This window comes from Haliotis rufescens, unplaced genomic scaffold (genome assembly GCF_023055435.1).
Source record: "Haliotis rufescens isolate VD_foot unplaced genomic scaffold, xgHalRufe1.0.p SCAF_4, whole genome shotgun sequence".
NCBI lineage: Eukaryota > Metazoa > Mollusca > Gastropoda > Lepetellida > Haliotidae > Haliotis > Haliotis rufescens.
The window spans coordinates 18880455-18895173 of NW_025964112.1; the positions used below are offsets into that span (position 1 = coordinate 18880455).

The 14719-nt window shown below is 37.0% G+C and overlaps 1 protein-coding gene across 25 annotated transcripts in view; it reads right to left on the reverse strand.

Moving 5' to 3' along the window:
* LOC124132110 (thioredoxin domain-containing protein 3 homolog) overlaps nt 1–14719 on the reverse strand; it is a 41739-nt gene that overhangs the window by 20359 nt on the left and 6661 nt on the right. For 23 of the 25 annotated variants that reach the window (XM_046495776.2, XM_046495767.2, XM_046495771.2 and 20 more), the window contains 11 exons: nt 12519–12642; nt 11918–12021; nt 11147–11218; nt 10501–10617; nt 9790–9871; nt 6975–7058; nt 4242–4318; nt 3549–3641; nt 2816–2970; nt 1909–1983; nt 325–443 (listed from right to left, as the gene is read on the reverse strand). In XM_046495776.2, coding sequence (XP_046351732.2) covers nt 325–443; nt 1909–1983; nt 2816–2970; nt 3549–3641; nt 4242–4318; nt 6975–7058; nt 9790–9871; nt 10501–10617; nt 11147–11218; nt 11918–12021; nt 12519–12642 — 1102 coding nt within the window. Of the gene's footprint in view, nt 1–324; nt 444–1908; nt 1984–2815; nt 2971–3548; nt 3642–4241; nt 4319–6974; nt 7059–8340; nt 8377–9789; nt 9872–10500; nt 10618–11146; nt 11219–11917; nt 12022–12518; nt 12643–14719 lie in introns of all 25 variants that reach the window. The other 2 variants (XM_046495758.2, XM_046495762.2) reach the window with 2 other exon arrangements.

Sequence of the window (14719 nt, forward strand, 5' to 3'; positions counted from 1 at the left end):
TCACCTCAACATGCTAGAAAAGCCGAAAAAATGTTGGCCCTAGACATTTAAAACTTTGGTGAAATTCATGAGAAAAGGAATGGCATTGATAAACCAACTTTCAGAATCAAGGCGATTAAGCGATCCGAACCCACAAGATAATAATTCTGGCGTGCCCAAGGGACACAACTCTGCACATGGAATTGTTGTTCCTTTGCTGACTGGTCTGCCTATGGCCACCTGTTGCATAATTATAAATAGTTCCAGATACAACATAAATTATATTGTATAGTTGCCAATGTAAGAACATGGTACGTGTAGTTACAATGTCTACAGCAATATTACCTCTACTTTTGTTGAAGGCATCCGGTCTGATGAGGGCCAGGGTTCGCTGCAGCTGTGGGCGGGAGCCTGGTATGGGAATGGTGGGCGTCGACATGTCAGGGAAGAAAAAGGCCATCTCCCTGTATACAGTAAAACATAGCTACATAGACAATAACCAACAAGCTGTGTAGAATTAAGGATTATCTTTCCAGAAAGAATGGTGTTAGCCCTAAGCCTTTGGGACTTACAGCATTATTTTAGTGGGTTATTTAATATACCATATTCGACGTTAGAAGCGCCCAGGGCGCTCTCAAAATTAGAAATGGGCTCTTATCAGAAAATTATTTTGGTGGAAAAAACAGAGTTTAAAGATAAATTTTGTGGTTTATTCTAACAGACTGAAATGTTTATATGAGACAGGTATATATTTCCAGAATTTAATTGCCCATAATTAAGAATGCATATAACACACGAGTGAGTATTATACGCGAATAAATAAGTCTTGTGTACATTGATCAATCAGAAGGGGTGCTAATTGGGATTGTTTACTAGCCAATTTATTAGCAAATACCGCTGTGGATGCTTATTAGAGCGGGGCGCTTATTACGTCGAATACTTCTTAGTCATTGGCAGTTTAAGAAGAAAATAAAGCCAAGAGTATGCAATATCAACCCTGCAGAGAAACTTCACTGAAGTAAGCATATTGTTCAGATGATGCAATATTATCAATTTGTGACATCTTGAACAATGGATTATGTCATACTGTATTGTTCTTTCAAAAAAGCACTGAGACAGCATACTGCTCCAACTGACAAAGCACCATTGAATAAAGCTAAAATGCAAATGTGCAAATACAGGAGTATGCTACCTTTCTACATTTATGGGTAAATATATTGGTAACTCCCAAGCCTAAACATCGGTTCCAATTACATGGATCTATGAATATGATTACATCAGTTCAATCAGCTTATTTTCTTTTCTTGTATTTTCAACAAAACATCAGCCAAAATCTAGGATGATAGCTGTATTTGTTGCATTTTTGATTTGCTAAAACTGTTAGGGTCCAAATAATAAACCAATTCTTTTCTTTTATGACACAAGAAACAAATTCTTTATAAGGAGCATTATATAAGTTTTGTTTGTTTGTTGTTTAACACCGCACTCAGCAATATTCCAGCTATATGATGGCGGTCTGTAAATAATCAAGTCTGGACCAGACAATCCAGTGATTCACATCATGAGGATAATATAAGTCTAATCAATAAAAGAACATGAACTAACACACCTTTCGGCATATCGCTGTGTGTATGATTGCACATCATATGCAAACTGTGGTTGTTTAATAAATCTCTAACAAGCACTGCCACTGATTCCTGGACAGTACAGGTATGTTTGTTGCAGGAACTGACTAATGAGGATGTGTGACCTGGATGAATGTGTGTCATTTTGACCCATGGCACATGGATCATTGCTCGTGCTGTCAACCATTGGTCTGCATGTCTTGTTATGTACAGGTTGCCATGACACTGATGAAATACTGATGACTGTGGCATAAAAGAACATTCACTCTGACACAAATCATGGTGATAGTTGTCAATGGCGTACCTGGCTGCACGGTCCGGGGAGTCACTTCCGTGAAGGGCATTCATGTACTTGTCACTTCCATACTTGGCTCGTAAACTGTAACAAAATACGTTTACATAGTTACATTCCCATTTAATGATCACTGCACTTAAATAATCCTTCTAAGATCAAAAACTATTCAGTTCTGACCCCTACACATGCTAGTTTGGTCAATCAAGTCTGTTTTTTTCTCAATGTCATGGCATAAAGTATAGGTTTTGAATGAAATAATCAAATATTCTCAGATCAATTTTTTCCCAATTGTAGCCAACCAATATCTCAGGTACATCTGTCTCCCAATTCTTCACATCTAAAATCAATTGAAATGCCACTTTTTCAGAGATTATCTTCCACCTGCCACTGGAACTCTATAGATCAGTCGCCCATGGAATACCCCAAACCCCTCACAGCCCTCCCCAGCCTTCCCCTCATATTTCCTAAAAAATTACTTAGTATCCCTGTGTTATGGGTTTTCGGGCGCTTATAAGAAACATTCATAGTTTTCTCACTATCCACAAGAACAACAGTAAAAAATCTCCCTCACTTATAAAAGACAACTTTATCTTAAAAACAGGCCATCATCTGTGTATCTTAAATGTCTGTGTGATGATGCCACATACCTTGTTATAGCGCTAGTAATTGTGAAAAATATGGGTGTCCGAAAACGTACGCAGCTATGACTCAAGAACTCAAGGATCTGTCTCCCATAGAATCACCCCACTCCTCACCCCTCCCCTCTCACTCCATCCAAGATTACTCTTTTCTCAGTTCATCTCCACACTTGCACCTAGGACTCCGTGGACCACTCTCCTATAGCCCCCCACCCCCCCCCCCCCCCCCCCCCCCCACTCCCTCCCTTCATAGCCTCACCCCTTCAACTCATCCCTACCTATCTGGTGCCTGATCCTTGGCCTCCTCCACACTGGTTGGACCAATCATATCCCTCCAGTCATGTAGAATAGTGTCTCCTTTTTTTCCCTTGGTGAGTACAAGAGCAAAACTGGGTCCACTGCTCATGAATTTGACCAAATCCTCAAAATAGTCCTGTAATGAATAAACATAGCCTATGTGTGAATATCCTTTATTCAGTACAGTACAGGCAGATGAACCCCCATGCACAAGAGAGTAGAATCATGTGAGGACTCAAACATGACACATTATAACAAGACACGAATAAAAATAATGTTCAAGTGAACCTGTCAGGCAGGCTTTTACCTACATCATATCATTCAGTCACACAAACTCAAGGGTATAAACAAAATCCTTTTGACAGTGTTTAATGAGTAGTCCATATGACATCATATACAGGAAAAACATTCCAAGTTATAGTAATATTTCTGGCAGTTCTATGAATATCGTAACCATTTTTTGGTCCGGACTTTAGTACTGGTGACAATTTTTTTGGCCATGTTTCTTTACTTGAGAAAATACACCATATATGGCACTAAAATCATCCATGCTTCATGTGAATCACATCTACCGACAGTTAATGTACACAGATGTACGGTGTGTTTCAAAATAATATAATATAAAAATCAAATGCCTTCTGAATCACATTATGAACAATTTGGATGAAAAATGTAATAACTTATGGTGTCCTTACAATCATTAGCTGTACATACCTCTTCCTGAAGGTGGGAATAGAAGTCTCTGGCTTCCTCCTCAGACAGTTGCCGTTCTTCCTGGGCAAGGATCTCAATACCAGCTTCACTCATCTACAAGATGTGAAACAAGTTTTTATTAAATCCATTTCAAATGTCTCCAGTTTCAGTAAACAGCTTGTGAGTCATTAAATTGTTGAAAGGACTTACTCCATCTCTAATTAATTGCAACAATTGTTAGTTATGAAAGCAAGATGGCTTTTCAACAAATCATGAAAAATATTTATAAAGGTTTTAGGATCTTATTCAAGTTATTGCTAAAGCCACCATATCCTCATACTTTAACACTGAATTATAACAATCACAGTGCTAAGATCACTTGGATGAAGAAACAATGTATTTGATTGAAAAGTTAATGACACCAGGAGACAAGTGGCTCCAAAAGGACAAAAACTTTTGTAAAACATATTTTTACATATTTTTATTTGCTACCATAGCTTAGTGGCTGACACAACACTCAAAATAACTATTGAATAATATAAACAAGCACTGATATCACAGCCATGTCATGCTCGTTAGGGTGCCATCTCAAACAAAAATTGGAGAGTCTTGTAGCATAAGGACTGCGCCTTCCCCATCTTTGAATACTCAGGAAAAAAGAATGACATAAAAAAATCCATTATTGACGATGGATCTTAGGATTAGATATTGTACCTGCTGTAAAATCTCCTCCACTTTACCATCACGGACAGCGTCAGGCTTGATGAGAGCCACAGTGAAACCTTTCTTTTCTGTAACAAACCAGAACACAGTCATGCCACCACATTGCATATCACTAAAAGATAACTCTTCACTTGGTCAGGTAGCAGTTATCTCCCATGAAACAATCAACATTCAACACCAAACTGGGACAGAAAACACATTATTATTTTTCCAACAAAATTGACTTTGACATGTATATATGCATTTAGATCTATCTATTGAACAAAGATACATACACATTAGAAATATATTTTCTTTATGATATAAACATACAAACTGATACAAAGACAAGCCTATGTTAAAGGCATGATTTATATATTTAATGATAGATTATTAATCTTAAATAATTAAGCAGGGAAAGCCATCTGCAGTAGTATTGGCACTGTTATACATACTGCATTCCACTGAAATGCTGTCAGTTTGGAGGGTTTGGGTTACAAAACAGTCATTGAACTCAATGTAAACACATCAATCGGTCGTTATCACGCAACACAAATACATGCAGAACCTTGTAGACAGGGTAGTGAACAGGAAACATTCAATACCAAGGAAATAATCTTCATGCTTAAACCAGCACTGGCTGGCTCCAGTTATCATAAACACCCTGTTACAAGGGACATGACTCATTTTAATTTTGCTAATTTTGATTACTGGGTTAACATGTCAGAAGAGAGCAATTTGTCTTAAAATGGTGCTAATCGATACAGTAAGCCAACGGGAAAATTCTACTGCCACTGTTTTGATGATATGTTAAATATAGACTCTCCAAAAAATGAAAATATGCATTGCTTGTAGTTTCACAAGAGTCAAATTTAGTAGTGCAGTAATCTTTCATTTCTGTGTATTAACAAAATAACATGGAAAATCCGGTGATAAATGATCATTTAGTGGTGATTTTAACAATCTGGTGTCTTATGGTGACAGTTTATATATATATTGTTGCCTTTTGGGGGATACTGGGTTTTCATGTAGCATTAAAACTAGTTCAGAATGTTCTGGTCCAGGTTTAACACCAAGGTAATTGAAGCCACCAGATTGTCCTACAGATGACAGCTGTCCATGCAGTGAAGAGATGCTCCTGGACCACCAGGTGTGGGGGCATCTATTGGTGTGTTCTGGAGGAAGGGAGAACTGGAGGAAGGCTACAGCAACAGCGTTAGTTGAAAAAGAATATTGCAAAAACAGCAAAAGAGTGCCTATCACTGTATCAGTTGAAAGATCTCAGGAGGATGCATTTAGGATGTACATGTACAAAGATGATTCACTTAAGATGTATGATCTAGGAGGAGGATGTTCTAGGAGGAGGATGTTCTAGGATGAGGATGTTCTAGGATGATGCATTTGGGATGTGAATGACTAGACACTAAGGTTGTACAATGAGGATGTAGCTAAGCTGTATCGATGTTAAAACCAGGATGATACATTTATGTTACCGGTATAGCAGGATGATACATTCATGTTATAGCAGGATGATATGTGATTACGTTGTACCAGGATGATGACATGCTGTATTTAGATTTACTCTCTTTCACATTAAAACTAAGATGTTGTCCAAAAGTAACCAATTATACACGTATAAACTATTTAGAAGAAAAAGAAAACAAAATGCAAAAAGAAAATATTTTTCTATCCATGTGATTTAGTAACTGGAGCTGCAGGTAGACTACTCTAGTAATAGTATAACATGTTTATACTAAGCAGCCATTGTATCCACTTATTTCAAAGTTAGTTATTTTGCCAAGAAATGATGTGGGGTTGCAGCAACTGGCTACCATCATATGCTTGTCTCAGTTTCTCACAAAGCACTAAATTACTACATCTAGAAGTACAGTAGAACTGGGCACCAGGCTGTCAAGTCAAATCATTTTCTATTAGCTTCTGTGCTTTCTAAACAAATATATTTTCACCATTGTTTACTAAATCTAAAAAAAATGAAAAGAGAAAGAAAGAAAAAAGGTTGTTTGTCAATCTCAACATTTTCCAGGATGAACTAACTACAGTAATCAGCCTCTGAATGTTTCTGCAAGTCTCTGGTAATCTAACTATGTGAGAAGACCCCCAGAAAAGGAGTTTGTACTTGGCCCAAGGCAGGAAGGATAAAAGTTAGAACTGGTGCAATAATATATAATATTCTTAAAATGCATATTTAGCAATTTATTGAGCAGTTGTGTGTAAGATATCATAAAAGCATGTCTGCAACATTATGCCTCTTCAAATATTTATATAGTCTTGTACAGTGTACCAAACTGATGTGGCAAGCAAAATACTTGAACATGCACATACAAATTATGTAATCAATTTTCTCTATGAGGTGGTGATGGTGGAGGTGGGAGTGGTGGTTGTGGGGATTTGGGATGTACTTGATGTTTCTTTCCATAGTATTTTATTACAGGGATGTCCTATTCTTCAATTTCCAACATTAGTTTTATAACAAGGACCATTTGACATCCACCTTTCATTTTAAAAATGATTGGGAATGATTTTTTTGTGAAATAAAGATTGACTATTTTTAATTTATGTTGCTGGATGCGGGATTACATTAATACTATCTCTCCTGTCGTTTCCATAGGTGAACACAAAAACAACATTTCGGGGCATAATGTTGACATCTTGTAAATGAAAAGCATGCAGCTAATATAAATAATATTTGCAGGTGTGACTATATCTAAAATAGACATAGACAACCTTCCTCCTGCTGGCTGCTCATTGTCAGAGTGTCGCCATAGTTACAACGCTCTCCTCGATAGTCTAAGACATTATCGTCATCTTCTGAAAGCAATACATTCATATTTGCCATGAGACTTGCACCATTTAAAATGTAGCTGTCGTTACCAAAGTAACAATAAGGATGTCTGCTGGTATCTGTTTGAGTTCACTGTACAACTCTTATTGTAGTGTATAGGAAGTGCTTTAACAACCCATTCTATCACCAAAATGAAACAGTGCAGCTAATAGAAATTGTGAAAGATACAACATTATGTGTCAAACAAAAAGGGAATTAATTCCCATTCTTTGACAGGCTAGTATTGCTTATGGTAAAAGTGAATGGTAGTAGCAGCACAATATTCTTAAAACAATATTATAGCTAAAATGGATAGAATTATCATTAAACCGCCTGCATGTTATCAAAAATGAGCAGGCCACTGTAACTAGATATTGCCCTCATATTTCTTGATGATGGGCCATTATCACGCCCATTGTTAGGTGACGTCATAGGGTAGGGATAGGTGACTTCACGTTCAATAGTGACGTCATCTGGTTTGTTCTATGACATTTCCATATTTGGGTCAGTGGCATTCGTGTTGATTGCAGTAAATGTTTCAAAACCGACATTGTGGTTTTTTTTATTTGATAAATTCCATCCATTTTAGCTATAATAACGGTAATGCTATTTTTCAGGGCATTATCATTTGCAGAAGCCATCGTTCCTTTGTCAGGCAGTTAATGGAAGTCCTCGGGCTTCTGCAAATGATAACGCCCTGAAAAATAGCGTTACCCTTAAAATAACGCCACTGCATTGTAACCTCATTGCATGATGCCAAAGCATGGTACTGTGACATCAATGAAATAATGCTACAATATAGAAATGCATGGAAATGTGTACATTATGCCATGTTTTGATCCTGTTACCTAGCACTCTAACTTTTCTCATCATCCTTACAGATGAGCATTTTATCAATAGGTCATTAAATATATGTAAAAAGTTCAAACGATTTCCCTCTTCAGTGTGAATTTAGCGAGGCACTAAAGAAGTGCACTTATACAACAGAATGCAGAGCAACCACCTTGTTTTTTTCATCTGGACAGTAAGGATAAATCAGTTTGATTGTTTAATACTTGTCTAGAAAGAGTTAGACACTCCTAATGTTGACCAGCAGACATCCATAAGATGAACAAATATAGCATTAACAATGAACCTGGATTACCTTGCATCCAAAACTGTGCGTATAATGTTTTGGTGAGCACATTGTAACATGTTACATTAACTGGTATTAGTGGTAACGTCATGCAGTCACACAAATTATGTCACAGAATGCATCACACAATATACCTAATTCTCCTGCAGATTTTCTTCCAAGTATACCAGCTGTTATAAATACAGGACAGTTTAGTCAAAGGAGATGAAAGTAAGTATAATACTTGTATTGAGTGAGTGAGTGAGTGAGTATGGTTTTACGCCGCTTTTAGCAATATTCCAGCAATATCACGGCGGGGGACATCAGAAATGGGCTTCACACATTGTACCCATGTCGGGAATCGAACCGGGGTCTTCGGCGTGACGGGCGAACGCTTTAACCACTAGGCTACCCGACCGCCCCAATACTTGTATTGAAATTTAGTACTATAAGAGTGTTGAAAGAGATGATAAACATGTCACTGAAATACAGTCAATGTCCGATGTAGCACTAGATTATTTGTACACAATATACACTGAACACTGAACATTAGTACAAAAACAGAAAGTTTGCATTCTAAATTTCTTTAAAAATGTTTTTAAAAAATATACAATCCCAGGGATATGTTCTTCTCTAGATGTTTACTTACAATTTTGCACAGCAATCCAAGTATTAAACCAGTAAGAAATCTTTTCATTAAGACCAACTCAAGGTGCATATTTGGTGACCCCACTATGACATGACAGTGTCTAATCCTACACAGTATTGGTCACTCTTATTTTGCTATCCAGATTTTCTTACATCGGACATTGCCTGTATTAAAAGTCAAGTTCTTGAGATAAATCAGTTACACATTTTAACCAATACAAGTTCTGCAAGTTAAGGACAGATAACCAGATGTGATGAAGACAGGGCTGGCCTGTGGATTTCAACTCCTTTATCCCTTCACTGCCACCATTTGGTACTGATGCTAGTGCCTTCTTCATCAAGCAACTCATCAAGCAACTTGTCTACTACTGATGCTAGCACCTGCACCGAAACATCACAAATGCCAATTTGAGAGAATAAGGAAGATAAAGTCCACAAATCAACCATGTCTTCATTGATGCTACAACTTCTAAATGAAGCTACAGACATGTGATTATTCACATATAAAAATATTCAAGAAATTATTAACATACAGTGAAATCTTGTTAACACAAAATTCTCAGGACCTTTGAAAATATATTAAGATATCTGGAGTTAAGAGACAAGAGGAGTGCTGATATTAGACCATAATGCTGATAAGAATTCATCTGAGACAAAAGCTACACTAACTATCAAGTGAACATAGTCTGAATTAACAAGGTCTCAATCTGAGGACACACATGGTAGAGAGACATCAGCACAGTATAAGACACACTCAACCTGGGCACTCTAACTAAGCAGCACACTTCACAACACAACTACCAGTGGCCAAAGTGGGAAGTGGGATTTTTGTGTGATAATGTTCATGTTGCGCATTTGAAGTTAGGATTTGTGGTGGTTCTGATAAGGATGTTGAAATAACAAGCAGTCAATAGAACATATATGACAAACCAACGTCAAGTGTGTGGATGACATACCTTCTTCTTCCTTCTCATTTTCCTCCTCATCATACCGAGCCTTCTCTCTCTCCTCCAGATTTGAGATCAGAGGGTCCTTCACCTTCAAACCAAAAATTACTAGCATTAAGGATAAGCAGATAATATAGTGCTATTAGATATAGTTTTATTTCACAATGACTGTGTTTCAAAACCTATCTAACAAGCTTTAGCATTTGAAATCTGTATTTCTTTGGGAGGAGTGTAGTAATTTATTTACAACACACGTAAATGAAGCTATGTATGTTAACAAATATCGAAAAACACAAATCAAGTAACTTTTGCTTCAGTATTTTCGTACTCACTTACATTCTTGGAATGTATGGTATTCTTGTACTGAAATTAAGCTAAACACTCCGGTAACATGGCTCTGTCAAAAATGGTTCCATAAAATTTTCAATTCATCACACATATTTAAGAAAATACTGCTATAAGAGGACTAACAGGTCCTGGGATCAAGGTTCACATGGCCATTCATTTCAGTCATTGTTGTCTTCAATATAGTCCAGCTATTAAATGATTTCACTGGACCCAAAGAATATAATCAGGCATTGATTTTTTAACAAGTGACAACAATATGTAAAGACACATATTCTTCTCATTGGGCATTAAACACCAATCAAAAGCAGCAGATAATAATTATATGGATCATAGTATTTGGATGTTGTATAACTGTTAATTTTGTCAACCTACCTCCTTCCTTTCCACACTGCCATCCATCACCTTGTGCTCTGCTGCCAACTGTTCTGTGATTGTCCTCAGAATAACAGGCGAGTTGGCACCATGGACAAACCCAACCAAAACCCCACCCTGTGAAGGTAACATCATTCTTAATCAGTTCCAGACATTTGAAAACAATATCTGAAAAATTAACTGTTGAGCATTGGCTTCCATTGTTAATCTCCTATCAGCACCAATTATCTGTTAGCTTCCCTTGTTAAGTTTCCACCTTTGTTATCTTATCACTTTTGTTGTTCTTACAGGTACATATATATATGTTCTCCGCCTCATAGCATTTATTCACCTGGGCCCACTTGCACAAAGCGATCTTAGCGCTAAGATGATCTTAACTCCCATACTTTAACATAGGCTTACAATAGTCTTAGCACTAAGATCGTTTTGAGCAAGCGAGCCCTGATGAAGGAGTAAGTCTATACTCCGAAAAGTTGTGTTCCTCATAATAAAGAAGTTGACATCCATAAATTCTCTTCCTTACAATATCTGAAGGTCATGAATCATGAATGTTTGAGAAAATTATAATACAGACAATAATTATTCACACTCCCTTATGACAGGCAGGAAACAAATCTGTCTACAACTGCAATTTCTTCCTACTTACAGCAAATAAAAGGAAGCATGGCTCGCATCTTCCCCTGTACTTGTCCAGAGGATCAACTGTGTCTGCCTTGGCCTTGAACACAGCAATAATACATAATTAACTTAAGTCTCCAATGAAAGCACCAGGAATGTGACATAAACTTACAGTTTTCAGTGATTGGAGTTCATTCAATATGATATTATTTTGGGACAGATTTTAGTAACAGTGCAACACATTACACTTAACACAATGTGTTATGTAAGTTTGAAGGTATCAGAACAACTGTTGGCACTGCACAGTTAAATTTATTACAAATAAAGATGACAGGTTATGGAGAACAAGTTAACATAAATTGTTGCAGTAACTCTTATACGTATATATAAAGATAATGCATCACTGACAATTGTTAGGTTTGAATTGTTTGGCATCTTACCAAACTACTTGTATGACCTTTATCATGTTGCAATTATTATTCTGGCATATTTTTATATCATATTATTAAATAGTTGCAAATAAACATTGCATCATGTAGCTACACCTTATTTAAAAAAATAAACAGATGTTAAACATTGTTCATAAGGTCAGAGAAAATGAAAATGCCTCATTTTTGACAGATAAACTACAGAACATGCTAAAATTGCTACCGTAAATGCTACAGCACTGGCATTATCTGGGTTTGGTCTGACACTCCACTCCGTAATGAACATCCCCATTCATGCAGCATAGTGAATTTGATAGTTAAATATATGCTTATGTTAATATTATGCACTGTGATAGGACATATATACACACCGCAGCAAAGTGAAGAAGTTCATCTCCCAACTCATTCTTCAAACGGCGAAAATTACCGACCATAGCTGCACATGGCCCACACCATTCTTGGTACACATCCACCACTGAAACATAAACAACAGCTTCACAAGATGTCTGACACAATATCATCACTGAGTCACCATATGTCTGTCCAGTGTTAAACTGTGGGTGTGTGCTGCAATCTGATTGGTTGAAAAATGTAGTTAAATGGAAATTTTTCAGATGACCAGTGATGACTAGTTTTCTTGAAAATTATCTTTTTCTCAATCTCAAATTAGAGAAAACTGGCAACAGCATTCATGAACTTGTCAAGTTTCAAGCAGTCTCCCCACAAAACAAGGAAAATAAAAGACTTTTCTTGACCGACAAATGATGTAGTGTGACAGTTTCACTGAGTGACCTTTGTGCTACAAGGCCGTAGTTAACCTTTTCTGACAGGGGGGGCAAATATTTGTACAAGTATCACTTGTCCCAAACTTGTATTTTCATGATTCAAATAAAACTGTTTTCTATAAGAAATCCAGGGGGGCAACTGCCCCTGCCCCCCTGGCTGCCTACAGCACTGTGTTATATGTCTCACCCCACAGACCCTCCTTGGCAATCATCTCCTCCCACTCCTCAGTCGTCTCAATCTCCTGCTGGAGCTGCACTTCCTGCTTCCGTCTCGCCATCTTGGCCTTCTTCTTCTTATCTTCCTCTGCACCCTGAAGAAGAACATCTGAACACTGTAAGCCACAGACATGGCTGGACACCCCTATCGGACACTGAAACCATCAGGTTTGTCCACAGGACTACTAAAGTTATGGATTCAGATATTTAATGAATCCGAATGGGCCTTAAAAATCAGTTTCTTATCATTGTTGAAGTGAGTGAGGAAGTATTGTTTTACGCCACTTTTAGCAACATTCCAGCAATATCACGGCAGGGGGACACCGGAAATGGGCTTCACACATTGTACCCATGTGGCAAATCAGCCCAGGTCTTCAGCGTGTCAATGAGTGAATGCTTTAACCACTAGGCTACCCCTCTGCCCCTATGATCGTTGAAACCATGATAACCATAAATTACTAATCACACAAGTAATTCATTAATTTTCTGTGTTGGGGATTACAAAGGTTTTTCTTACGCCATTTATCATATTAAAAGATTCATTGATTGTTCGGGTTTTTTTTTACTTTTCATGGCACTAAACTTCAATGCTGAAATCAGCGTATGACATAAATAACATTTACTGATATTCTAATCTATAATATCTTTGGAGGTGATGACTGTTGATAACAATATATCCAGAAAGCATGCCCGTTGTTTCACATGTTTCTAACTCTATAGCATCATTCAAACAAACAAGCCTTGTTACTATGTTAAATCTATGTCATTCAACAAGTTCATGCTTGCGATAGGTGACTTATAATGTTTTAAGTAAATCTTCTTCTTAAGCACTGCATAACACTATCTATACTATGTGTAATGCTAAATACTATTTCCTCAAGCTTGGCTAAACTTAACTCAATCAACATTCAGTCTTCATCTAACTAGGATCTTGAAAATATCACAAGCTATCTTCTTGCCAAGTCATGTATGAAAGGCAGTCTAGTTCTAGCCTGTTTCAGGAATAAAATTCATCTCAAAGACATATAGATTCTAAATCCTATCTAGTCATGCCTAGTGCTGTCATGATCAGTGCTGTCTGTGCAAGATGCTGGAAAGTAGCATCTCTAAGCATGTATTTGTGACCTGTGCAGGGATACCTTGCCGCGACGGTACCGGGGTCTGTATGGTCCCAAGACAGGCTAGGATAAAGGTCAAATGACATGTACTCAAGATACCTTTCTGTATACACAAACGTTCACCAGGTACCATTCTTTATACACATATGTTCCCAAGGTATCATTCTCTATACACAAATGTTGCTCGGTACCATTCTGTATACACAAATGTTCCTAGGTACCTTTGGTATACAGAAATATTCCCAAGGCACCTTTATGTATATATAAATGTTCCCCAGGTACCTTACTTTGTACATATATATTCTCTAGGTACCTTTGTGTACATACAAATGTTCACCAGGTACCTTTCTGTATACATATATATTCTCTAGGTACCTTTGTGTACATACAAATGTTCACCAGGTACCTTTCTGTATACATATATATTCTCTAGTTACCTTTGTGTACATACAAATGTTCACCAGGTACCTTTCTGTATACATAAATATTCTCTAGGTACCTTTGTGTATATACAAATGTTCACCAGGTACCTTTCTGTATGCATAAATATTCTCTAGTTACCTTTGTGTACATACAAATGTTCACCAGGTACCTTTCTGTATACATATATATTCTCTAGGTACCTTTGTGTATATACAAATGTTCACCAGGTACCTTTCTGTATGCATAAATATTCTCTAGTTACCTTTGTGTACATACAAATGTTCACCAGGTACCTTTCTGTATACATATATATTCTCTAGGTACCTTTGTGTATATGCAAATGTTCACCAGGTATCTTTCTGTATACATAAATATTCTCTAAGTACCTTTGTGTATATACAAATGTTCACCAGGTACCTTTCTGTATACATAAATATTCTCTAGTTACCTTTGTGTATATACAAATGTTCACCAGGTATCTTTCTGTATACATAAATATTCTCTAGGTACCTTTGTGTATATACAAATGTTCACCAGGTACCTTTCTGTATACATAAATATTCTCTAGGTACCTTTGTGTACATACAAATGTTCACCAGGTATCTTTCTGTATACATAAATATTCTCTAGG